Consider the following 25,152-nt stretch of genomic DNA (forward strand, 5'->3'; position numbering starts at 1 on the left):
GGAAATCAGCTTCCTGTCTGGATACCCACTAGACATTTGAAGTTCTACAATAAACCCATCGGAGATGCAAAGAAAAGCGCCTCCACGGAGACGGAGACACCGCAATCGAGCACCATCGACTCACAAGATGAACAGAAGGGTGATGTCAGAAGAATAGATGAAGTTGCCATCCTCCAAGAAAGCGGAGCCGCTGGCTTGGGCACAATTAAAGTAGCTGACACAGTTAGCTAAAAAAGCCTAGAGAACACAAAGGTGACACAAACTCCAGAGAATATGCTGTTTGCAGCTTTGATGATTGTATCAATGGTGGTAGTCTCCCCATGCCTGCAGGAGCGGCTGCAGCTAATTATACCTACTGGGCCTATGTGCCTTTCCCGCCCTTAATTCGAGCAGTCACATGGATGGATAATCCTGTTGAAATATATGTTAATAATAGTGTATGGGTACCTGGCCCAACAGATGATCGTTGCTCTGCCAAACCTGAGAAAGAAGGAACGATGATGAATATTTCCACTGGGTATTGTTATCCTCCTATTTGCCTAGGGAGAGCACCAGGATGTTTAATGCCTGCAATCCAAAATTGGTTGGTAGAAGTACCTACTGTCAGTACCACCAGTAGATTTACTTATCACATGGTAAGTGGAATGTCACTCAGGCCACAGGTAAATTATTTACAGGACTTTTCTTATCAAAGATCATTAAAATTTAGGCCTAAAGGGAAATCTTGTCCCAAGGAAATTCCCAAAAGATAAAAATGCACAGAAGTTTTAGTTTGGGAAGAATGTGTGGCCAATAGTGCAGTGATATTACAAAACAATGAATTCAGAACTATTATAGATTGGGCACCTCGAGGTCAATTCTACCACAATTGCACAGGACAAACTCAATAGTGTCCCAGTGCACAAGTGAGTCCAACTGTTGATAGTGACTTAACAGAAAGTTTAGACAAAATAAGCACAAAAAATTACAGTCTTTCTACCCTTGGGAATGGGGAGAAAAAGGAATCTCTACTCCAAGACCAAAAACAATAAGTCCTGTTTCTGGCCCTGAACATCCAGAATTATGAAGGCTTACTGTGGCCTCATACCGCATTAGAATTTGGTCTGGAAATCAAGCTATAGAAACAAGAGATCTATACTATCAACCTAAATTCCAGTCAAACAGTTCCTTAGCAAAGTTGTGTAAAGCCCCCTTATATGCTAGTTGTAGGAAATATAGTTATTAAACCAGACTCCCAAACTATAACCTGTGAAAATTGCAGATTGTTTACTCGCATTGATTCGACTTTTAATTGGCAGTACCGTATTCTGCTAGTGAGGGCAAGAGAAGGCGTGTGGATCCCTGTGTCCATTGACTGACCATGGGAGGCCTCATCATCCATCCATATTTTGACTGCAGTATTAAAAGGAATTCTAAATAGATCCAAAAGATTCATTTTTACTTTAATTGCAGTGACTATGGGATTAACTGCAGTCACAGCTGTGGCCGCTGTGGCAGGAGTTGCATTGCACTCTTCTGTTCAGAGAGTAAACTATGTTAACGATTGGCAAACGAATTCTACAAGATTGTGGAATTCACAATCTGGTATTGATCAAAAATTGGCAAATCAAATGAATGATCTTAGACAAACTGTCATTTGGATGGGAGATAGGCTCATGAGCTTAGAACATCGTTTCCAGTTACAGTGTGACTGGAATACATCAGATTTGTCTATTGCACCCTGAGTTTATGAGTCTAAGCATCATTGGAACATGGCTAGACACCATCTACTGGGAAGAGAAAAAATCTCACTTTAGACATTTCCAAATTAAAAGAACAAATTTTTGAAGCATCAAAAGCCCACTTAAATTTGGTACCAGGAACTGAGGCAATCGCAGGAGTTGCTGATGGCCTCGCAAATCTTAACCACCACTTAGGTTAAGACCATCGGAAGCACTACTAGTGTAAATTTCATATTAATCCTTGTGTGCCTGTTCTGTCTGTTGTTAGTCTGCAGGTGTTCCCAGAAGCTCCGAAGAGACAGTGACCATCAAGAACGGGCCATGATGACGATGGCGGTTTTGTCGAAAAGAAAAGGAGGAAATGTGGGGAAAAGAAAGAGAGATCAGACTGTTACTGTATCTATGTAGAAAGAAGTAGACATAAGAGACTCCATTTTGTTCTGTACTAAGAGAAATTCTTCTGCCTTGAGATGCTGTTAATCTGTAACCCTAGCCCCAACCCTGTGCTTGCAGAGACATGTGATGTGTTGACTCAAGGTTTCATGGATTTAGGGCTGTGCAGGATGTGCTTTGTTAAAAAAGTGCTTAAAGGCAGTATGCTTAGTAAAAGTCATCACCATTTTCTAATCTCGAGCACCCAGAGACACAATACACTGCGGAAGGCCACAGGGACCTCTGCCTAGGAAAGCCAGTTATTGTCCAAGGTTTCTCCCCATGTGATAGCCTGAGATATGGCCACGTGGGAGGGGAAAGACCTGACCATCCCCCAGCCTGATACCCATAAAGGGTCTGTGCTGAGGAGGATTTGTAAAAGAGGAAGGCCTCTTTGCAGTTGAGATAAGAGAAAGGCATCTGTCTCCTGCTCATCCCTGGGAATGGAATGTCTTGGTGTAAAACCCGATTGTACGTTCTATTTACTGAGATAGGAGAAAACCACCTTATGGCTGGAGGTGAGACATGCTGGCGGCAATACTGCTCCTTAATGCACTGAGAGGTTTGTGTGAAGTCAAACATAAATCTGGCCTACGTGCACATCAAGGCACAGCACTTTTCCTTAAACTTATTTATGACACAGAGATCTTTGCTCACATGTTTTCATGCTGACCCTCTCCCCATTACTCTATAGTCCTGCCACATCCCCGTCTCTGAGATGGTAGAGATAGTGATCAACAAATACTGAGGGAACTCAGACCAGTGCCAGCGCAGGTCCTCCATATGCTGAGTGTCAGTCCCCTGGGCCCACTTTTCTTTCTCTATACTTTGTCTCTGTGTCTTATTTCTTTTCTCAGTCTCTCGTCCCACCTGACGAGAAACACCCACAGGTTGTGGAGTGGCTGGCCACCCCTTCAGCAGGTGAAGCTCTGACTGGTGAGTGATGGCGGCGGGTGGAGCTCTGACTGGTGAGTGATGGCGGCGGGTGGAGCTCTGACTGGTGAGTGATGGCGGCGGGTGGAGCTCTGACTGGTGAGTGATGGGGCGGGTGGAGCTCTGACTGGTGAGTGATGGTGGCGGGTGGAGCTCTGACTGGTGAGTGAGCAATGTGGTGGGTGAAGCTCTGATTGGTGAATGACGACAGTGGGTAAAGCTCTGACTGGTGAGTGACGGCAGCAGGTGAAGCTCTGACTGGTGAGTGATGGCAGTGGGTGAAGCTAGTCTTAGTGTCCCTGCAGGTTGTTGCAACAGCCATGAGATAAAACTGGCCTCCTCCAATTGGCTAAACCCTAAGAAGGATTGGCCTGCAACCAACCAGAGGCTGAAGTGGAGACTTGGCCCATGATCATTCAGAGGCTGAAGTGGAAACATCTGTCTTGTTATCACAAGCGTGAATAACAAGGTGAAACCCCGTCTCTACTAAAAATACAAAAAATTAGCCAGGCGTGGTGGCAGGTGCCTGTAGTCCCAGCTACTAAGGAGGCAGAGGCAGAATGGCGTGAACCTAGGAGGCGGAGCTTGCAGTCAGCCGAGATCATGCCACTGCACTCCAGCCTGGGTGACAGAGCCAGAATCCGTCTCAAAAAAAGAAAAAGAAAGGCTCAGTGGGTAGAGGCTGGAGGCCAGGTAAGAGAGTTGTGTGGAACCCAGATAAGGATCACGTTTATACTAACACCTCTGGGCAGTGAGTCTGGCACCTATAAATGCCTGTAAATCACCAGGGAGCAGAGGACAGTGCTGGCTGGGAGCCTGTGTCTCAGCCCTGCCCTGTCGAATGATGTGACCTGTGGCCAGGAATATCAGCACAGTCTTTCAATTTCCTCATCCGCAAAATGGGGATAACAATGCTGGTCATGCCTTCTCCCAGATCAGTGATGTGGTCCAAAAGTCCTAAACAGTGTCACTAAGTTAAGTGAAGTCTAATAAGTCATAAATCCCAGGCTGCCATAGGGACCTAAGAGCTGTTCCCCTTCTCCTTCCCTGTGGAAGCTAGGACACAGCAAGGAGCAGGGCCAGGTAGCAGCAGGCTTTATACTCCTTCCCCGGCAGCCTTCAGAGAGGACACCAGGGTTACCCAGGGATGGTTACCTGGTCCCCAGATCACCTTGTTGTGGCAATTACCAGAATTGGGCACTGGCCAGTGATGGCCTCATGATAGCTCCAGCCAAATGCCCCTCTTTCCTTTGTCCTTACAGGGAAGGTGGGTTACAGCTGTCCTGGAGCCATAATTCCTTTTTTTTTTTTTTTTTTTTGGAGACAGAGTCTCACTCTGTCACACAGACTGGAGTGCAATTGTGCAATCTTGGCTCACTGCAACCTCTGCCTCCCAGGTTCAAGCAATTCTCCTGCCTCAGCCTCTGTAGTAGCTGGGATTACAGGTGTGCACCACCACACTCAGCTAACATTTTTTATTTTTAGTAGAGATGGGGTTTCACCATGTTGGCCAGGCTGGTCTCAAATTCCTGACCTCAGGTGATCCACCCACCTTGGCCTCCCAAAGTGCTGGGATTACAGGTGTGAGCCACCACACCCAGCCTGGAGCCATAATTCCATTAGGCCTTACCCTGCAGTGCCTGGCCACCTGCCCTAGTGCCCTATGTGATTACAAGCACAGGTAACTACTTCTTCTTCTTTTTTTTTTTTTTTTTTAGACAGGGTCTCAACCTGTCACCCAAGATGGAGTGCAGTGGCATGATCTTGGCTCACTGCAGTCTCAATTGCCTGGGTTCAAGTGATCCTCCCATATCAGCCACTGCAGTAGCTGGGACCACAAGCGTGCAGCACCATGCCTGGATGATTTTTACATTCTTTTGTAGGGATGGGGTCTCACCATGTTGCCCAGGCTGCTCTTGAACTCCTGGGCTCAAGCAGTCTTCCCACCTCAGCTTCCCAAAGTGCTGGGATTACAGGGGTGGGCGACTAGCCAAGCCTAGGTTAACTTCTTATACTGCAAAGTTACAGAGGGTGGCAAGAAAAAAATAAAGCTCTCCACCGAGATCAGGAATGAGTCATTTCAGGAAATACCATTAGTTTTCAAGACAATGCAATTTACATAATATTGTAATTCCGAGCTCATCAATGTAGTTCAGATATTTTCACAGTCATGGCAGACTAAATCTAATTTAAAAGGAAGTACATGCTATAGAGGTCTCACGAGGACCTCACTAGGACCAGTTCTGATACTGTCCTAGTCTATTGTGTTGCCTTCACAGAAAACTTGAGACTTAGTAATTTATAAACAAAAGAGGTTTGGTTCACAGTTCTGCAAGCTGTACGAGAAGCATGGCACCCCCATCTGCCGGGCTTCTGGTCAGGCCTCAGACTGTTTCCACTCAAGGCGGAAGGCAAAAGGGAGCTAGTAAGGAGTGTAATTCCCAGTTTTAAAAGTAAAGATTTGAAAGCATTAGTTTGGAGACTTGTAGCCCACAAAAAATTTAGGATTTTGTCCGAACTGCAGAAAAACTCAAGAACAGCTAACAACAGGTATACCATAGCTTTTCTTTTGAAGCATAATTTTTCTCTTCAGTCCCAATTTTTATTAAAAACAAATCATGATAGAACAATTTGTTTACAAAATAAACTTTAGTCTTATTATACTTGGCCTGATTATTTGCACAAAGCACACCAAGAATAACTATTTTTCACATAGGCTTTTGAAATTGGCTTTGATGGAACTCTGTTCCATAAGGAATCTCAAATAAGACTTTTTTAAAGCTGAGCCCAGCCATGGGTTTGTACACTCAAATACCTATGAGTTGGGTAAATTTCTGTCCTCTTGAGGTCCCAAGATAACTTGGGGCTCCTGAGACTGTTACTGCACGTCAGAAGAAGGGCGGGCTCAAAACCAGAAAAGTATACTCTGGGCTCTGCCAGCCGCACCCTCCCAATCCAGGAAACCCAATTCATCCAGTATCAATATCCACCCAAAGATACCAGAGGGGAAAAAAGAAACCTAAAAGGACCGGGTGGCCAGCGCAGTGCTCACTCCTGAATCCCAGCACTTTGGGAGGCTGAGGCGGGAGGATCGCTTGAGCCCAGGAGGTCAAGGTTGCAGTGAGTTGTGATCATGTCACTGCACTCCAGCCCAGGCAACAAAGCAAGACCCTGTCTCAAAAACGAACAAACAAAAAGGGAACAGCAAGACTTCCCTGCAGATGAAGAAAACACAGAGAAAACCACGGCCACAAAGCCAAGTGAAAGTGGCAAGCCAGTGGGCAGCCCCACGATGCAGCTGAGGAAGTGGCCAGGGGAGAGGCTGCAGCAGCAATGGCCATGGGGGACTCTGCGGCCCCAGGGAGGACAGGTGGACAGGTGCTGGTGGAACTCAGGAAGAACTAGAAGCAAAGGCCACGGACACAAGTCTAGAGATGCTGCGGAAAGTGCAGCAAGGAAGAAACAGGGACGTGAAGAGGCAGAACAGCAGCAGAGCAAGCAGGCAGGAGAGGTGGTGGCGGGGGAGGCAGCGGTGGGGGAAGCAGCAGCAGGGAGGCAGCGGCAGGCAGGTCCTCAGCTGGCAGGGCAGAGCCAAGACAGGACAGACTCCAAGGTAGAAGTCCAGACAACTCTGCTAAAACAAACAAATTGAGGCAAAGCATTACCACCTGAGCTCTGCCTCCTGTCAGATCAGCAGTGGCATTAGATTTTCATAGAAGCGCAAACCCTACTGCGAACTGCGCATGCAAGGGATCTAGGTTGCGCACTCCTAATGAAAATCTAATGCCTGATGATCTGAGGTGGCACAGTTTCATCCCCAAACCATCCCTCCTACCGCCCCTACTGCCCATGGAAAAATTGTCTTCCGAGAAACCAGTCACTGGGGCAAAAAAGGTTGGTCAAAACTACCGCTGTACTAGAGAATGAATTTTAGTTAACTGAGAGATGATCACAGATAGTAAGAGGAATGGGGAGTGAGCACTCACATATTCAACTAGAGGACAGGGACCGAAACAAAACAGCAGCAAGTTGTGATGGGTACGTACAGTGTGTTCCCTGCCAAATCCACACACTGATGTCTTAATCCCAAGCACCTCAGAACATGACCTCGTTTGGAAATAGTGTCATCGCAAATGTTATTAGTTAAGATGAGGTCACTGGGGTGGGCTCTAATCCAATGTGACTGGTGTCCTTGTAAGAAGGGCAATCAGGACCCACAGACTGGCACAGAGGGAAGATGAGAAGATGCTGTTTGCAGGCCAAGGACAGTGCCTGGGAACAGCCTTCGCTCAGGGACCTCAGAAGAGACCAACCCTGCCGATGTCTGGACTGGACCCCTGCCCTCCAGAGCTGTGAATAATGAATTCCTCTCACCTAAGCTGCTCTGCGGTGCTTTGTTACAGAAGCCCTAGCAAACTCATACATAAAGGTAACAGAATGTGTAAAAAAACAATTTTACAAAGGCAGCTATAACAGTATGAGACAAGAAAGCAGAGAGAGGATGGAAAATAGAATCGCCCTGCTGATTGCTTCGTATTATAGTTGGATTCTAAAGACATCACTTAATGCTGACAAACTGAGAAGTTTGGCATATTAAAGAGGACAGAGGCAAACACTAAGAAAAATAATAGTATTCATTAACAAAATGGGTGAGCCAGGCATGGTGGCTCACACCTGTAATCCCAGCACTTTGGGAGGCCGAGGCAGGTGGATCACCTGAGGTCAGGAGTTTGAGACCAGCCTGGCCAAATGGTGAAATCCATCTCTACTAAAAATACAAAAATTAGCCAGGCATAGTGGCGCACATCTGTAATCCCAGCTGCTAGGGATTACAGGAGAATCGCTTGAACCCGGGAGGTGGAGTTTGCAGTGAACTGAGATGGCACCATTCCACTCCTGCCTGTGTGACAGAGCAAGGCCTGTCTCAAAAAAAAAACATGGGTGGTAGAAAAGAAAGAGAAGGGAGAGAGGGGAAAGGTTTACAAATTATTTCATAGTAGGGAAATTTTAGAACTCTTTTAAAGGTTGAGGGGACTAAAGATACTATTTAAGGATATGAACAGTAAGTAACGACTAGACCCCAAAAAAAATCAAGCCTTCCTAAAAACCAGAAGGGCTACATTTTTTAAGAGCAAATGCAGATCAAGTAGTGACTATATGTAGTAAATATGAAATAAAACAATTTCAAAAAGAACAAAGTTGGAAGACTCATGCTACCTGATTTCAACACTTACTATAGAGCTACAGTGATCAAGACGGGGTGGCGCTGGCGAAAGGTTCAGAGGAACAGAACACACAGTTTAGAAATCGACCTACACAGATTTATGGCCAACTGATTTCAGATGAAGGTACAAGGGCAATTCTACAAAGACAGTCTTTTCAGCAACTGGTCCTGGAACACTGGACATCTTTATGCAAAAATGAACCTTCAAAATGGTGATGCCATTTTATTTATTTATTTATTTATTTGTTATTTTTTGAGATGGAGTCTTGCTCTGTCTTCCAGGCTGGAGTGCAGTGGCAACAGCTCGGCTCACTGCAATCTCTGTTTCCCAGGTTCAAGTGATTCTCCTCTCTCAGCCTCCCAAGAAGCTGGGATTACAGGCACCTGCCACCACACTCGGCTAATTTTTATATTTTTAGTAGAGATGGGGTTTCACCATCTTGGCCAGGCTGGTCTTGAACTCCTGACCTCAAGTTATCCACCCGCCTCGGCCTCCCAAAGTGCAGGTGAGAGGTGACAGCGTGCTGGCAGTCCTCACAGCCCTCACTCACTCTCGGCGACCCCCCTGCCTGGGCTCCCACTTTGGTGGCACTTGAGGAGCCCTTCAGCCCACCGCTGCACTGTGGGAGCCCCTTTCTGGGCTGGCCAAGGCGGGAGCCGGCTCCCTCAGCTTGCAGGGAGATGTGGAGGGAGAGGTGAGAGCGGGAACTGGGGCTGCGCACGGCGCTTGCGGGCCAGCTGGAGTTCTGGGTGGGCATGGGCTTGGCAGGCCCCCCCACTCAGAGCAGCCGGCTGGCCCTGCCGGCCCTGGGCAATGAGGGGCTTAGCACCCAGGCCAGCGGCTGCGGAGGGTGTACTGGGTCCCCCAGCAGTGCCAGCCCACCAGCACTGCGCTCAATTTCTCACCGGGCCTTAGCTGCCTTCCCACGGGGCAGAGCTCAGGACCTGCAGCCCACCATGCCTGAGCCTCCCACCCTCTCCATGGGCTCCTGTGCCACCCGAGCCTCCCCGAGGAGCACCACCCCCTGCTCTACAGCATCCAGTCCCATCAACCACCCGAGGGCTGAGGAGTGCGAGCACACGGCACGGGACTGGCAGGCAGCTCCACCTGCAGCCCCGGTGCGGGATCCACTGGTTGAAGCCAGCTGGGCTCCTGAGTCTGGTGCAGATGTGGAGAACCTTTATGTCTAGCTCAGGGATTGTAAACACACCAATCAGCACCCTGTGTCTAGCTCGAGGTTTGTGAATGCACCAATCAACACTCTGTGTCTAGCTGCTCTGGTGGGGCCTTGGAGAACCTTTATGTCCAAACTCTGTATCTAACTGATCTGATGGAGACGTGGAGAACCTTTATGTCTAGCTCAGGGATGGTAAACGCACCACTCAGTGCCCTGTCAGAACAGACCACTTGGCTCTACCAATCAGCAGGATGTGGGTGGGGCCAGATAAGAGAATAAAAGCAGGCTGCCCGAGCCAGCAGTGGCAGCCCGCTCAGGTCCCCTTCCACACTGTGGAAGTTTTGTTCTTTCGCTCTTTACAATAAATCTTGTTACTGCTCACTCTCTGGGTCCATGCTGCTTTTATGAGCTGTAACACTCACCGCAAAGGTCTGCAGCTTCACTCCTGAAGCCAGCGAGACCACGAGCCCACTGGGAGGAACGAACAACTCCAGATGCGCCGCCTTAAGAACTGTAACACTCACCGTGAAGGTCTGCAGCTTCACTCCTGAGCCGGCGAGACCACGAACCCACCAGAAGGAAGAAACTCCGAACACATCCGAACATCAGAAGGAACAAACTCCGGACACACCGCCTTTAGAACTGTAACACTCATCGCGAGGGTCTGCGGCTTCATTCTTGAAGTCAGTGAGACCAAGAACCCACCAATTCCGGACACATTTTGGCAACCCAGATGGGACACTTGCCTATCGCCAAGCGGTGAGACAATCGCCGAGCGCTGAGACCATCGCCTATCGCTGAGTGCTGAGACCGTCACCTATCGCCAAGCAGTGAGTACCATCGGACCCCTTTCGCTTGCTATTCTGTCCTATCTTTCCTTAGAATTCGGGGGCTAAATACCGGGCACTTGTCGGCCAGTTAAAAGCGACTAGCACGGCCGCTGGACTAAAGACACGGGTGTCAGGCTTTCTGGGAAAGGGCTCTCTAACAACCCCCGATTCTTTGGAGTTGGGACCGTTGGTTTGCCTAGAACCAGCTTCTGCTTTTCCTGTACTTCTGGGCTGAGCTGAGCGTCACACAGAGGAAAGCCATGCAGCTCCAGGGTCCCGACAACATGTTGGTTGACCCTGCGGCCATGAGCGGAACTCTCAAAAGCGTCGCCCAAGCAAAACTCGCCTATCTATCCTATCTATCCTGACCCTTGCCTCCTGGGTCCTAATGCCTGCCAGACAAACTTCCTCTCACCTCTCTTCTCTGAGGTTAGACCCGCTTCTAAAAATTGCTACCTGTCTCTGGTGATTTTCTAGTTTCTCCTATAAGAATGATTTCTAGTATAAACTCCAGGACTCTGTTACCTTCTTTAGGCACCCGGGCTCACCAATCAGAAAGATGTAATTTTTGCCCAAAGCCCCATCGTAGTGGGGACTACCTGGAATTTTAGGATCCCTCCTCAGACTAATAGGCCTAACAAAAGCTATTCCTGAAGCTAGGATATGCGGAGCCTCAGAAATTGTATCCTTCCTATTCATATAAGTGAGGACAAAAGGTGTCACTCTTCCAACCCTGAAGATCCCTTCCCTCCCTCAGGGTATGGCCCTCCACTTCATTTTTGTGGATAACATCTTTATAGGACAGGGGTAAAGTCCCAATACTAACAGGAGAATGCTTAGGACTCTAACAGGTTTTTGAGAATGCGTCGGTAAGGGCCACTAAATCCGATTTTTCTTGGTTGGTCCTCTTTGTGGTCAAGGAGGACTGGCAAGAGTGCAGGTTTTCGAGAATGTGTCGCTAAGGATCACTAAATCCGACCTTCCTCGGTCCTCCATGTGGTCTGGGAGGAAAACTAGCGTTTCTGCTGCTGCGTCGGTGAGCGCAACTATTCCGATCAGCAGGGTCCGGGGACCGTTGCAGGTTCTTGGGCAGGGGTTGTTTCTGCTGCTGCGTCAGTGAGCGCAACTATTCCGATCAGCAGGGTCCAGGGACCGTTGCGGGTTCTTGGGCAGGGGGAGAAACAAAACAAACCAAAACCACGGGCGGTTTTGTGTTTCAGATGGGAAACACTCAGGCATCAACAGGCTCACCCTTGAAATGCATCCTAAGCCATTGGGACCAATTTGACCCACAAACCCTGAAAAAGAGGCGGCTCATTTTTTTCTGCACTACGGCTTGGCCTCGATATTCTCTCTGATGGGGAAAAATGGCCACCTGAGGGAAGTACAAATTACAATACTATCCTGCAGCTTGATCTTTTCTGTAAGAGGGAAGGCAAATGGAGTGAAATACCTTATGTCCAAGCTTTCTTTTCATTGAGGGAGAATACGCAACTATGCAAACTTGCAGTTTACATCCCACAGGAGGACCCCTCAGCTTACCCCCATATCCTAGCCTCCCTATAGTTCCCCTTCCTATTAATGATAATCCTCTAATCCCCCCTGCCCAGAAGGAAATAAGCAAAGAAATCTCCAAAGGTCCACAAAAACCCCCGGGCTATCGGTTATGTCCCCTTCAAGCTGTAGGGGGAGGGGGATTTGGCCCAACCCGGGTAAATGTCCCCTTCTCCCTCTCTGATTTAAAACAGATCAAGGCAGACCTGGGGAAGTTTTCAGATGATCCTGATAGGTACATAGATGTCCTACAGGGTCTAGGGCAAACCTTTGACCTCACTTGGAGAGATGTCATGCTACTGTTAGATCAAACCCTGGCCTTTAATGAAAAGAATGCGGCTTTAGCTGCAGCCCGAGAGTTTGGAGATACCTGGTATCTTAGTCAAGTAAATGATAGAATGACAGCCGAAGAAAGGGACAAATTCCCTACCGGTCAGCAAGCCATCCCCAGTATGGATCCCCACTGGGACCTTGACTCAGATCATGGGGACTGGAGTCGTAAACATCTGTTGACCTGTGTTCTAGAAGGACTAAGGAGAATTAGAAAAAAGCCCATGAATTATTCAATGATGTCCACTATAACTCAGGGAAAGGAAGAAAATCCTTCTGCCTTCCTTGAGCAGCTAAGAGAGGCCTTAAGAAAATATACTCCCCTGTCACCCAAATCACTCAAGGGTCAATTGATTCTAAAAGATAAATTTATTACTCAATCAGCCGCAGATATCAAGAGAAAGCTCCAAAAGCAAGCCCTGGGCCCTGAACAAAATCTAGAGACATTATTAAACCTGACAACCTCGGTGTTCTATAATAGGGACCAAGAGGAACAGGCCCAAAAGGAAAAGTGAGATCACAGAAAGGCCACAGCCTTAGGCATGGCCCTCAGACAAACAAACCTTGGTGGTTCAGAGAGGACAGAAAATGGAGCAGGCCAATCACCTGGTAGGGCTTCTTATCAGTGTGGTTTACTAGGACACTTTAAAAAAGATTGTCCAATGAGAAACAAGCTACCCCCTCGTCCATGTCCACTATGCCAAAGCAATCACTGGAAGGTGCACTGCCCCAGAAGACAAAGGTTCCCTGGGTCAGAAGCCTCCAACAAGATGATCCAACAACACGACTGAGGGTGCCCGGGGCAAGCGCCAGCTCATGTCATCACCCTCACTGAGCCCCGGGTATGTTTAACTATTGAGGGCCAGGAAATTGACTTCCTCCTGGACACTGGCGTGGCCTTCTCAGTGTTAATCTCCTGTCCTGGATGACTGTCCTCAAGGTCCATTACCATCCGAGGAATCCTGGGACAGCCTATATAACCAGGTATTTCTCCCACCTCCTCAGTTGTAATTGGGAGACTTTGCTCTTTTCACATGCCTTTCTTGTTATGCCTGAAAGTCCCACACCCTTATTAGGGAGGGATATATTAGCCAAGGCTGGAGCTATTATCTACATGAATATGGGGAACAAGTTACCCATTTGTAGTCCCCTACTTGAGGAGGGAATCAACCCTAAAGTCTGCATTGGAAGGACAATTTGGAAGGGCAAAAAATGCCCGCCCAGTCATGCAATGCAAAAACACAAAGAGGTGGGAATCTTACACTGAGAAAGAAATCAAAATGGGAAGGAGAGGGGAGAACAGCAGCATAAGCAGCAGGCAGAGGCAGCAGAGCAGAAAGAAAGAGACAGGGAGTCAAAGAAAGAGAGAGAAAGAGACAAAGATTGAATCAGAGAGAAAGAGAGACAGACACAGAGAATCAAAGAGAAAGAGACAGAGAGAAAGAGGAACAGACACAGAAAGTCAGAGAGTTAAAAAGAGACAAAGGAGAAGTCGAAGAGAAAGAAAGAGAGGTGGAAGTTGTAAAGAAAAAACAGTGTATCCCATTCCTTTAAAAGCCAGGGTAAATTTCTATCTACCCAGCCAAGGCATATTCTATTTATGTAGATCTTCAACCTATATCTGCCTCTCAGACAGTTTGCAAGAAACAACAAAATCTATTCTTACTTTACAATCCCAAATAGACTCCTTAGCAGCAGTGACTCTCCAAAACTGCCGAGGCCTAGACCTCCTCACTGCTGAGAAAGGACTCTGCACCTTCTTAGGGGAAGAGTGTTGTTTTTACACTAACCAGTCAGGGATAGTATGAGATGCCACCCGGCGTTTACGGGAAAAGGCTTCTGAAATCAGACAACGCCTTTCAAATTCTTATACCAACCTCTGGAGTTGGGCAACATGGCTTCTCCCCCTTCTAGGTCCCGTGGCAGCCATCTTGCTGTTACTCGCCTTTGGGCCCTGTATTTTTAACCTTCTTGTCAAATTTGTTTCCTCTAGAATTGAGGACCTGGACCGACCCGCTGGCACTTCCCCAGGCCTAGAGAGTTCCCCTCTGAAGGACACTACAACTGCAGGGCCCCTTCTTCGCCCCTATCCAGCAGGAAGTAGATAGAGTGGTCATCGGCCAAATTCCCAACAGCAGTTGGGGTGTCCTGTTTAGAGGGGGGATTGAGAGGTGACAGTGTGCTGGCAGTCCTCACAGCCCTCGCTCACTCTCGGCGACTCCTCTGCCTGGGCTCCTACTTTGGTGGCACTTGAGGAACCCTTCAGCCCGCCGCTGCACCATGGGAGCCCCTTTCTGGGCTGGCCAAGGCGGGAGCCGGCTCCCTCAGCTTGCAGGGAGGTGTGGAGGGAGAGGCGCGAGCGGGAACCGGGGCTGCGCGCGGCGCTTGCGGGCCAGCTGGAGTTCCGGGTGGGCATGGGCTTGGCGGCCCTGGGCAATGAGGGTTTAGCACCCAGGCCAGTGGCTGCGGAGGGTGTACTGGGTCCCCCAGCAGTGCCAGCCCACCGGCACTACGCTCAATTTCTCACCGGGCCTTAGCTGCCTTCCCACGGGGCAGGGCTCGGGACCTGCAGCCCACCATGCCTGAGCCTCCCACCCCCTCCATGGGCTCCTGTGCCACCCGAGCCTCCCCGAAGAGCACCACCCCCTGCTCCACAGCGCCCAGTCCCATCAACCACCCGAGGGCTGAGGAGTGCGAGCGCACGGCACGGGACTGGCAGGCAGCTCCACCTGCAGCCCCGGTGCAGGATCCACTGGGTGAAGCCAGCTGGGCTCCTGAGTCTGGTGGAGATGTGGAGAACCTTTATGTCTAGCTCAAGGTTTGTAAACACACCAATCAGCACCCTGTGTCTAGCTCAAGGTTTGTGAATGCACCAATCAACACTCTGTGTCTGGCTGCTCTGGTGGGGCCTTGGAGAACCTTTGTGTCCATACTCTGTATCTAACTGATCTGATGGGGACGTGGAGAACTTTTATGTCTAGCTCAGGGATGGTAAATGCACCAATCAGCAACCTGTCTGAACAGACCACTAGGCTCTACCAATTAGCAGGATGTGGGTGGGGCCAGATAACAGAATAAAAGCAGGCTGCCCGAGCCAGCAGTGGCAACCTGCTCGGAAGCTTTGTTCTTTCACTCTTTACAATAAATCTTGCTACTGCTCACTCTCTGGGTCCATGCTGCTTTTATGAGCTGTAACACTCACCGCGAAGGTCTGCAGCTTCACTTCTGAAGCCAGCGAGACCGCAAGCCCACCCAGAGGAATGAACAACTCCAGACGCGCTGCCTTAAGAGCTGTAACACTCACTGCGAAGGTCTGCAGCTTCACTCCTGAGCCAGCGAGACCACGAACCCACCAGAAGGAAGAAACCCCGAACACATCCGAACATCAGAAGGAACAAACTCCGGACACGCTGCCTTTAGAACTGTTAACACTCACCGCGAGGGTCCGCAGCTTCATTCTTGAAGTCAGTGAGACCAAGAACCCACCAATTCCGGACACAGTGGGATTACAGGAGTGAAGCACCATGCCCGGCCACAAGTCCTTTATTATACTGTAAGTTTTACAAATATTTTCTCCCACTGTGAGCCTATCTTTTTGTTTTCCTAATTTTTAATTTTTGATGAAGTGCAATAATTGACAGAATGAGTAGGTAGAAAATTGGCACCAGGCGCAGTGGCTCACGCCTGTAATCCCAGCACTTTGGGAGGCTGAGGCAGGCAGATCACCTCAGGTCAGGAGTTCGAGACCAGCCTGACCAACATGGAGAAACCCCATCTCTACTAAAAATACAAAATTAGCCGGGTGTGGTGGCACGTGCCTGTAATCCCAGCTACTCAGGAGGCTGACAGGAGAATCACTTGAACACGGGAGATGGAGGTTGCAGTGAGCCAAGACCATGCCATTGCACTCCAGCCTGAGCAAGAAGAGCAAAACTCCGTCTCAAAAAAAAAAAAAAAAAGAAAGAAAGAAAAAAGAAAAGAAAATTGGCAAGGATCTAGAACTTGAACTCCACTGGACCTAACATTAAAATACTTGACTCAACAAGAGCAGAAAACATTCTTCTTGAGCACACACAGAACATTTACCAGAAGAGATCATAGTCTGGGCTATGAAACAAACCCTGTTAACTTCAAAAGGATTCGAGTGGCTTTTTGTTGTTTTTTGATACAGGGTCTCACTGTTGCCCAGGCTGGAGTGCAGTGGCAGGAACATGGCTCACTGCAGCCGCAACCTCCTGGGCTCAAGTGATCCTCCCACCTCAGCTTTCTGAGTAGTTGGGACTATAGGCATAGGCGTGGGCAACCGCCCCAGGGTAATTTTTAAAATTTTTTGTAGAGACAGGGTCTTGCTACATTGCCCAGGCTGACCTCAATCTCCTGGGCTCAAATGATCCTCCTGCCTCAGCCTCCCAGTATCGGGATTACAGGTGTGAGCCACCACGCCCCAGCTAAGGTCTTAAGTTATACAAAGTATGTTCTCTGACCACAGTGAAATTCAACTATAAATCAGTACCAGAAAGATCTCTGGAAAATTCCCAAATATTTGGAAACTAAATGACACACCTTTAAATAACTCATGAGTCACCGAATAAATCAAAGGGAAATTAGCAAGTATTTTGAACTGAATGAAAACACAACATATAAAAATTCGTCAGGTATCACAAAAGCAGACTGAACTTTTTAGACCTTACAAATGCGTGACTGTCCCCTTGCCTCTGGTCTTCTGCCTGGGGGCTGCCTTTCCCCAATCTTTGTTCACTGTACTGAATCCTACATGACACTGTCAACCTATGAAGAAATCCAGAGATAGACTCTCTAAAATAAATGGATTTGGGAATAGCAGCTTATCTGGAATATTGCAACCGTTGAGGATGGTCTTGCAGTGAGTCCTGTTGTCGGTCTGTTTGTAGAAATGTCTTGTGGTAAGTCCTATTGCAGGAATGTGTGCGTGAGGGCTGCTTCATCACCTCCGACTGTTTTAGAGTTTGACATAAGTGACTCCATTTTGGTACCCACAACGTTCACAACTTTCCATGAGACTTCAGCGCCCTGCACCCCGATCCTTTCCCTGGCCACTTTGCAGGACCACTATCTATGAGACTATGAGTTCCTTGAGAGCTAGGGCTGGGTCTCATTCACTCCTGAAACTTTCATCCAGCACAGTGATGGCCCACGCCATGCATGACATGCGTTGCTGAATGACTGCATCCACTCAGCCAGTATGCCAGTCCCCACTGATCCTCACCCTCAACCTCCCTGGCCGGCATAGGTTCCTTGCACAGACATCCAGTGGCAGTAAAATATTGCTGTGCTCTCGGCCTCCCCCACCTGCAGACCTCACTGGCCCACCCAGTTGTCCTGTGTCTGCTCAGGACGAGACCCCCCCGCCTCTTCAGTCTCCATAGCCAGGTGATGGTAGTGACCTTTTCCACACCCTCACTGGCCCCTTAGTTCACTATGACGACTTCACCTCTTGGGAACCCGTGGAGATGTCTTTCCCTCCAATACATCTACATTTGCCTGACCCAGAATGTGGTTTCAAGATGGGTCCATGCCTGGCTCCAAATCCCCTTATCAGAGTAAGGAAATACCCTGAATTCCTAGTTTGCTAAAAACTCGTTATAAATGGCTGTTGGGCCATTTACTGAGTTCCCGTTCTGCAACCACTGAGATGGTCACGTGGGTTTTGCTCTTTTAATCTGTTGATGTGAATTACACTCTTGATTCTCTGGCGTTGAAACTGCTTTGCAATTCTGAATTAAACCCAGTGTGGCACTTTGCTAAACTTGGTTTATTATTGTCTAAAATCTTGACACTGGTATTTGGTAACTTCCCTTTCTCTTACCTAGTTTTGCCTAGTTTTAGTTTCTAAGCTAAGTGCACGAGTGAAGTGTTCTCACTTGATTCTGTTAGAATGTGTCTACGTCTGGAATTACCTGTTCTCTACTTTGTGGAACTTCCCAGTAAAACCGTCGAGGGGAACATTCTTAACTACTGACTCAATTTCATCAGTGATTACAACTCAGGCTTTCTATTACTTCTAGTCAGTTTTGGAGATTTTTCTTCCATTTACTTTGAGTTGTTCCAATTTAAGCTGCATGCTTATTTTTCTTTGGCTTTAAAAATATAGACATACAGCATATACGTGTATAAATGGCACTATTTATCTGTAGATGCACATACATTTAGGGGCCATGAAATGTTTTTTTGTGCTGCTTTAGCTCTGTTCCACAAATCTTAATTTTTTTCTTTTTGAGACCGTCTCGCTCTGTCACCCAGGCTGGAGTGCAGTGGCTCGATCTTGGCTCACTGCAGCCTCTACCTCCCGGGTTCAAGTGATTCTCCCACTTCAGCCTCCCAAGCAGCTGGGACTACAGGTTTGCACCACCACACCCAGCTAATTTTTGTATTTTTAGTAGAGATGGGGTTTTATCATGTTGGCCACGCTGGTCTCAAACTCCTGACCTCAAGTGATTCACCCACCTCCCAAAGTGCTGGGATTAACAGCATGAGCCACCATGCCAGGCCCTGTTCCACAAATTTTAATACGTAGCATTTTCATTATCTTTTAGTTCCAAATATTTCTAATATCCATTAGGAATTCTTTAACTCATAGGTAATTTATAAGTGTGTTTTAAAAATTCCAAATATGAAATGCCACTGCACTCCAGCCTGAGTGACAGAGCAAGACTCTATCTCAAAAACAAACAAACAAAAAATTAGCTCAAATTTTTTTTAACGACATTGGGATATGGTCAGATTAACGACACTGATCCCTTGAAATATCTTAAGACTTCTTTTCTGGACAAAGTAGGTGGTCAGTTTCTATCCATGTTCCATACATGCATGGAAAGAGTATGTATCCTTTTCAGATCCTGTTTTGTCTATCTCTTAGCTCAAGCTCATACCCATCTCACATCTGATCTTTCACAGGGCTTTTTCATCAGTCGCCTCTGTCTAGTAACAGTCATACCAGCTCGCTTTCAGTTACAATCTGTCTCGTAACTGGAGAGTTTCATCAAAAGAATTTTATTTACAGCTTTGTCATCCATATGCCACTAAAATTCACCTGAGTTTTTTCAACCTACACTCATTTTGATTGCCTGGAGCTCAGGATTTAATTTTTCCATCCCACTTTGTATCTTCCATTTGCTTCACTCTCTCTCCAGCTTTTATTCTCTTTCTCTTTCCCTAGCTACAATGCACTTGACCCAACTCACATGCGTGGACTCGAGAAGGTCTGCTCCCTCCCTCCGAATTCTGAGCAGTAAAATGCCGCCCCGGGGAACTGGAGAACAGAAAGGAATGAGACCCCAACAGGCAGAAGCCAAGAGAACGGGGAGGAGCCATGGCGTTCTGCCCCAGGAGGCACCATGCCTGGACGTGCTCCTACCACTCCCGAGTGCCAGGTGCCCATATGCCACACCTCAGGGTTGTCCTCTGTTCCGGTCAGCTGCGGACTAACGTGGCCCGGCAGCAGAGGCCACTGTCTTCTGTCCTGTGGCTCCTGCCAACACAGGCAGTGGGGAACGGGCAGTGACTGCCCACCCCCACCGTTCCTCCTCCCTGACCCTGCAAACCTCGGGGAAGCTTTCAGGCCCGGGAAAGAAGACCAGGCCCCAGTCTGGCTCACCCTTTCCCTGGGTCTGAAGGTCCCGGATTCTGCGTTCAGGGATGACGCTGAAACTTTCTCTTTCTCACATGTGATCTGGGCCCTCACAACTCACCAGAGCACCACTGTGTCCCCCTCACATGGAGGGGCCGAGGTCTGTGGAGATCCTGGGACAGAGCCAGCGTCAAGGACTCAGAGGGTGCCCTGGAGTCTCCTAGGACGAAGATGCAGCCCCAGGTGGGAAAGACTCAGACCAGGCCTGCGCGCTCCAGGTCCTGCGGCAGGATGCGGCCCTTCTTGCGGGCTCTGAGCAGGCGGCGCTCGGCGCGAGCCGCCTTCTTCCTGCGCAGGTTCTGCCGCCGCCGGTCCTGGCGCTGCTGCATCTTCTCCACCACGCCGGCCGTGCGCTTCTCCCACCGGCGCTGCCGCTGCGCCCTGCGCTTCTCCTTGCGCTTCAGGGCCTCCTGCAGCAGGCGTTCGTCGTCGCGGATCTTCACACCCTCCGCCTTGTAGAGGAGGTTGGTCCACTTCATCTTCGCCTCCAGCTCCTGCGCCTTCCCCTCATCCTGGCCGCGCAGCTCGTCCAGCCGGCTCTGCCGTGCCTGCAGGCGCTCCAGGAGCTGCCGGTAGTTCCTCCCGGTCAGCGGCGTGAGGTTCCCCTTCACCCTCTGCCTCTTCTCTTTTCTGCGCTGCGCCTTGCTGGCCGGCTCGTCTTCGCTCACCTCCACCTGGGAAAAAGGTATGACATCAGCTTATGCCAGCCCCGCACTAGGCCCCAGCCTTGGCCAGCACCCTAAGGTACCTGCGAGGTCCCCGTCACCACCTTACAGAGGTGATGGGGTTTGGAGAGAAGTCATGAAGCTAACAAGGGCCAACGCTGAGGCCTGAAGCTGACCCAGCCCACCTGAGGACCCAGCTCCCGCTCACCTTATTGAAGATCAGCCCAGGTGGCTCCCGCGGCTCCGTGCAGGCCCCCTCTGGGGTTGGCTCCACCACCTCCTGGGCCTCCACGGCCTCCTCAGCCTTCCTGGCCTTCTCTTTCGCCCGCAGCTCCTTTCGCTTCCTCTTCTTCCGTTCCCGTTCCTGCTTTCTCCGCCGCCTTTTCTCCAGGGCGGCAGGGGACAGCTCCTTAGCACTGCCCTGGGGGAAAGAGGCACCCACTCATTAAAGTTCTCTCAACCCCAGGGTCCCCCAGCCTGGCCCATGGTCGAGAAGAATCAGGGCTGGAAGGCAGGTGAGGAAATCCTCACCTGAACAAGGGGCCCATGGAGTTCAATGTTCCACAAAAAGCAAATGACCCCAAAAGGGAGAAGGGACCCCCAAATAAGAATCACAGCTTCCAATTCCCGGGTGCTTACCCCGTGTCAGGATACATTACAAACATGGTTTCACAGGTCATACATCGTTTTATAGATGAGGAGGGTCAAGATCACTGCCTAGAACTTGGAGTTGAGGTCTGAACACCTGTCCAGACCGCTGCCCGTTCTGTTCACGAGGTACCCAAACGAAGCCCTCCCCAATGGCCTTTCCCATCCCCTGGCCAACAAGAGCCCTACACCAGCCCAAAAGAGACGTGTGCTTCAGGAACAAGGGCCCGGAGCCTTGCTCACCTCTTAGGAACCCCACACTGTACCTCGGGATGGCGGAGGAGAGTAGCTGGGGACTGTCCCCCACACAGCACGAGGCCTTAAGGAAGAGCCCCAGGGAAAGGGTGGGTAGGAGCCAACACAGGGGAGACAGTACCATTCAGCACAAAGAGCTGCATTGGCGCTTCCTGTGCCTGGCCACTCAGCTCAAGTCCCTACTCAACTCACAGGACTATCACGACATTTGGAGAAACAGACACAGGAGGTGCCCATCCCAGTGTCGGTTCAGCAAAGGTAGCTTCCCAGAAGGAAGGAGACTGATGAGCTTGGGGACTGAGGTTCTCCAAGAAAATAACTGCTCTCCCAGGGCACAGCTGCTGGGGCCCTGGCAGACTCGCTGCAGAGGGGAGAACAGGGGCTACAGCCCCTCGCTGAGAGCTGACCCCAGGGAGAACACAGGCAGAGCAGTGACGGCACTCCAGCAAACCTGCCCGCCTACCTGGCCCCGGGCCTCCTGGATCTTCTCATGCAGTCGCTGTCGCAGAACATCCAGAGCAAAGACAGACTCAGGCTCAGTAGCCAGGCCATCTGCAGGGAAGGAGACAGGACTGCAGGGGGCCCTCTCTTCCCCTCCCCCTCCCTCCCTAGGGCCACGAATCCCTGTTCCACTGTGGCCACTCATGGATCTGCGGGGCAATTCCAGTAAATTCTACTTCACCGCTTCAACCTGGACTAGTTCCTACAACATCCTCCAGGGCAGGTAACTGAGTGCCTCACGAGGTAGGTCACTGTGGTATGAGAAAACACTTCCTACAGTGCAAGCCAAATCATCTCCTCCACATTTTGTAGCCTGGGCCCCAGAACAAGTTGGCTCTCACAAGGCCCCTGCAGAGACCTGAGGGCAGGGAAGCTCTTCAAGCCAAGCTGCTCCAGGTCCTCAGAGACACTGCCTTGCCCCCTAACATCCTGCTAGCCATGTGGCCTGGAACGCCACACAGTTCCTTCGGTCCCATTCACCCTAGCGCTCCTGTGATCTTTGCTCTTGGGGAAGTCTTGTGCTATCCCTGTGTACCTGATACTGCTTTTTTTTTCTTAACAGCAGAGGGGACCAAGCCCAAGCCCAGCCCCAGCCCTACCCTGCACAGAACCAACATGCCCTGAAGCCTCTCACCTGCAGGGTTCCCTGCTGAGCTGGAAGCCCAAGCTGCTTCCTCTTTGGCTGCCTCAGGCCTCCTGGCCCCAGAGGCTGCTGGAGATTTCTCCCCCAAGGACTTGGCCTTGTGCTCGGCAGCCTTCTCTTCCTGCTTCCGGAATTTCTTTTGTGTTTTCTTCCTTTTCTTTTTTGGGGGCCCTGCAGTTTCTGAGCCTTGAGTTTTGCCAGCTGAAATGCAAAATAAGAAAGAGTTAAGTCCCAATCTCATGGCCCATTCAGTAGGCAGGAAAGGCTCACCAAGGCTTTGATCCCAGGAGGATGCAGAAAGAGGATCAGGATCGGGGGCCAGAGACACTGATCCTAGAGCTCAGAACCACAACCTTGACCCAGTAGTTCTGCTTGTGAGAATTCATCATGCACAAAGATTAGGCTTCAAGGACGTTCATCACATTATTTGAGTGAAACATTAGAAAAACCTGAATATCCACCTCCACTAACAATTTCTGGCCCTGCTTTACAGTAAGCTACCATGCTGCCATCAAACACAATGACAAGGGCTTTCATTTTAGCTGCTGACGGTTATGTTTACTTTTTTTTTTTTTTGAGATGGAGTCTCACTCTGTTGCCCAGGCTGGAGTGCAGTGGCGCGATCTCTGCTCACTGCAAACTCCACCTCTCGGGTTCAAGCGATTCTCTTGCCTCAGCCTCCCGGGTAGCTGGGATTACAGGCGCCCACCACTGTGCTCGGATAATTTTTGTATTTTTAGTAGAGATGGGGTTTCACCATGTTGTCCAGGATGGTCTTGATCTTCTGATCTTGTGATCCGCCCGCCTCGGCCTCCCAAAGTTCTGGGATTACAGGCGTAAGGCCCCACGCCCGGACAATGTTTACATTTTAAATGGGAGAAATCAGTCTAAGTAAAGTAGGAGCTGAATCGTTTTAATGAAAAAAAAAAAAAAAAAAAAAAAAACAACTTGAAAAAGGATGAGAAAGACAGATGGAAGACATACTGGGTAATGAGAAAATTCACTTAAGATTTTGGATTTGCTATAACCAATATATCGTCCTTGAATAAAAAGGAAACCCCGTTTTATCTCTGGTGGTTCCAGAGACCCTACTGCTCTCCTCTCCTCCTGGGCCCAGACAGCACTGACAAGTCCCCGCTGTCGGCTTCCCCACCTGATTATCTACTTCCCTTGTGCAGCGTGGTCACCAGGCCATGAGAACCCTAAGCGCAGGAGCCCTCTGCCATCTTCCTCCTCCCCACACCGCCCTATGCCGGTAGTGAAGGGACTGAAAGGGTCTTTTCCCACTGACTGACCGTTACTCCTGTCTCTACTAAACCCCGTCTCTACTAAAAATACAAAAATTAGCCGGGCGTGGTGGCGGGCGCCTGTAGTCCCGGCTACTCGGGAGGCTGAGGCACGAGAATGGCGTGAACCCGGGAGGCGGAGCTTGCGGTGAGCCGCGATCGCGCTACTGCACTCCAGCCTGGGCGACAGAGCGAGACTCCATCTCAAAAAAAAAAAAAAAAACAAGGAAGGGAAACGGCGGTGATTTCACAAGTCACTTAGACTTTTTTTCTAGTACTTTACAGACTTGTCTACACCGGCTCCGGCCGCGTCCCCCGTTTCGCAGGCCCCTTAGTCCCGGCCCGGCCCTGTGCGTTACCCCGCGTGCGCGCCTGCTGCTCCGGGCCCGAATGGGAGCAGATCTTCTTGGCCAGGCTCTGCAGGTAGGCGTCCTTGGCGAGTAGAGAGGCCATGGCGGAGACCTGGGCCGTTCACGACTCACACCTTCCCCGCTGCGCGTGCGACTCTCACCACCTCCGCCGGAAACCACCACACGGGCAGGCGCCGCCAGACGAGCGCCGACCCGCCAGCCCGCGCGCTCGATTAGCCAGGCCTGACTCCGCCGGAAGCGGCGCGCGGGGCGGGGCGCACAGCCTTGTGGGCCGAGGGCAGCCAATCTCCGCCCCAAGTCGGTGCAGCAGGAACCCCCGAGACCTGGCCTTAGTGCCTCAATCACCCCGGTCCCGCACGTGTTCCTGCGCTCCCCTCACCCCCACCCCCGGCACAGCAGGCGCTCATGAGTAGGGGCGAAGTGAATGAATGACCAGCAGTACATTCATTCCGTCCTTTGGGGTGGGGGGCCTCAGGTCTCAGGCGGACGCAGACTGAGCGCCTGGCACGTGGCAGGCCCTAGGTTCAGTCCCAGGGGACACAAGCAGTGTGTCACACACACAGATGTGTTCTCGGCGAGTGTCTGCCGTAGAGGTGACTGATAAACCTGGCAAGCGTGTGACTGTCAGGTGAGGGGAGCGCCAAAGAAAGCCCAGGGGAAAAGGGAGAAGTGTTGGGCGGGACGGAGCCGGCATGTTCAAGGAAGACCCCCTGGGCAGTGGCTTTTGCTCTGAAAAATAGAATTACACACTACGATTTCCTCCCCCACCCCGGAGACGGAGTCTCGCTCTGTTGCCCAGGCTGGAGTGCAGTGGCAAGATCTTGGCTCACTGCAACCTCCGCCTCCCGGGTTCAAGCAATTCTCCTGCCTCAGCCTCCGGAGTAGCTGGGATTACAGACGTGTACCACCACGCCC

The 25,152-nt window shown here is 50.1% G+C and overlaps 1 protein-coding gene across 2 annotated transcripts; it reads right to left on the reverse strand.

Moving 5' to 3' along the window:
* Nucleotides 1-18,921: 18,921 nt before the first annotated feature.
* On the reverse strand, nt 18,922-24,397 carry SURF6 (surfeit 6). Of its 2 annotated transcripts, XM_004092827.3 has the most exons (5): nt 24,226-24,397; nt 22,572-22,781; nt 21,900-21,988; nt 20,742-20,954; nt 18,922-20,542 (listed from the first exon to the last, which is right to left on the reverse strand). In XM_004092827.3, the coding sequence occupies exons 1-5, from the start codon at nt 24,317-24,319 to the stop codon at nt 20,063-20,065; spliced, it is 1,086 nt and encodes a 361-aa protein (XP_004092875.2). In that variant the 5' UTR covers nt 24,320-24,397; the 3' UTR covers nt 18,922-20,062. The 2 variants fall into 2 exon arrangements, with proteins under 2 accessions (XP_004092875.2, XP_030673967.1); XM_030818107.1 differs by lacking the exon at nt 18,922-20,542 and having other exon boundaries at nt 20,753-20,949; nt 21,896-21,988.
* Nucleotides 24,398-25,152: the final 755 nt, after the last annotated feature.

This window comes from Nomascus leucogenys, chromosome 8, assembly GCF_006542625.1.
Source record: "Nomascus leucogenys isolate Asia chromosome 8, Asia_NLE_v1, whole genome shotgun sequence".
NCBI classification, from domain to species: Eukaryota; Metazoa; Chordata; class Mammalia; order Primates; family Hylobatidae; genus Nomascus; species Nomascus leucogenys.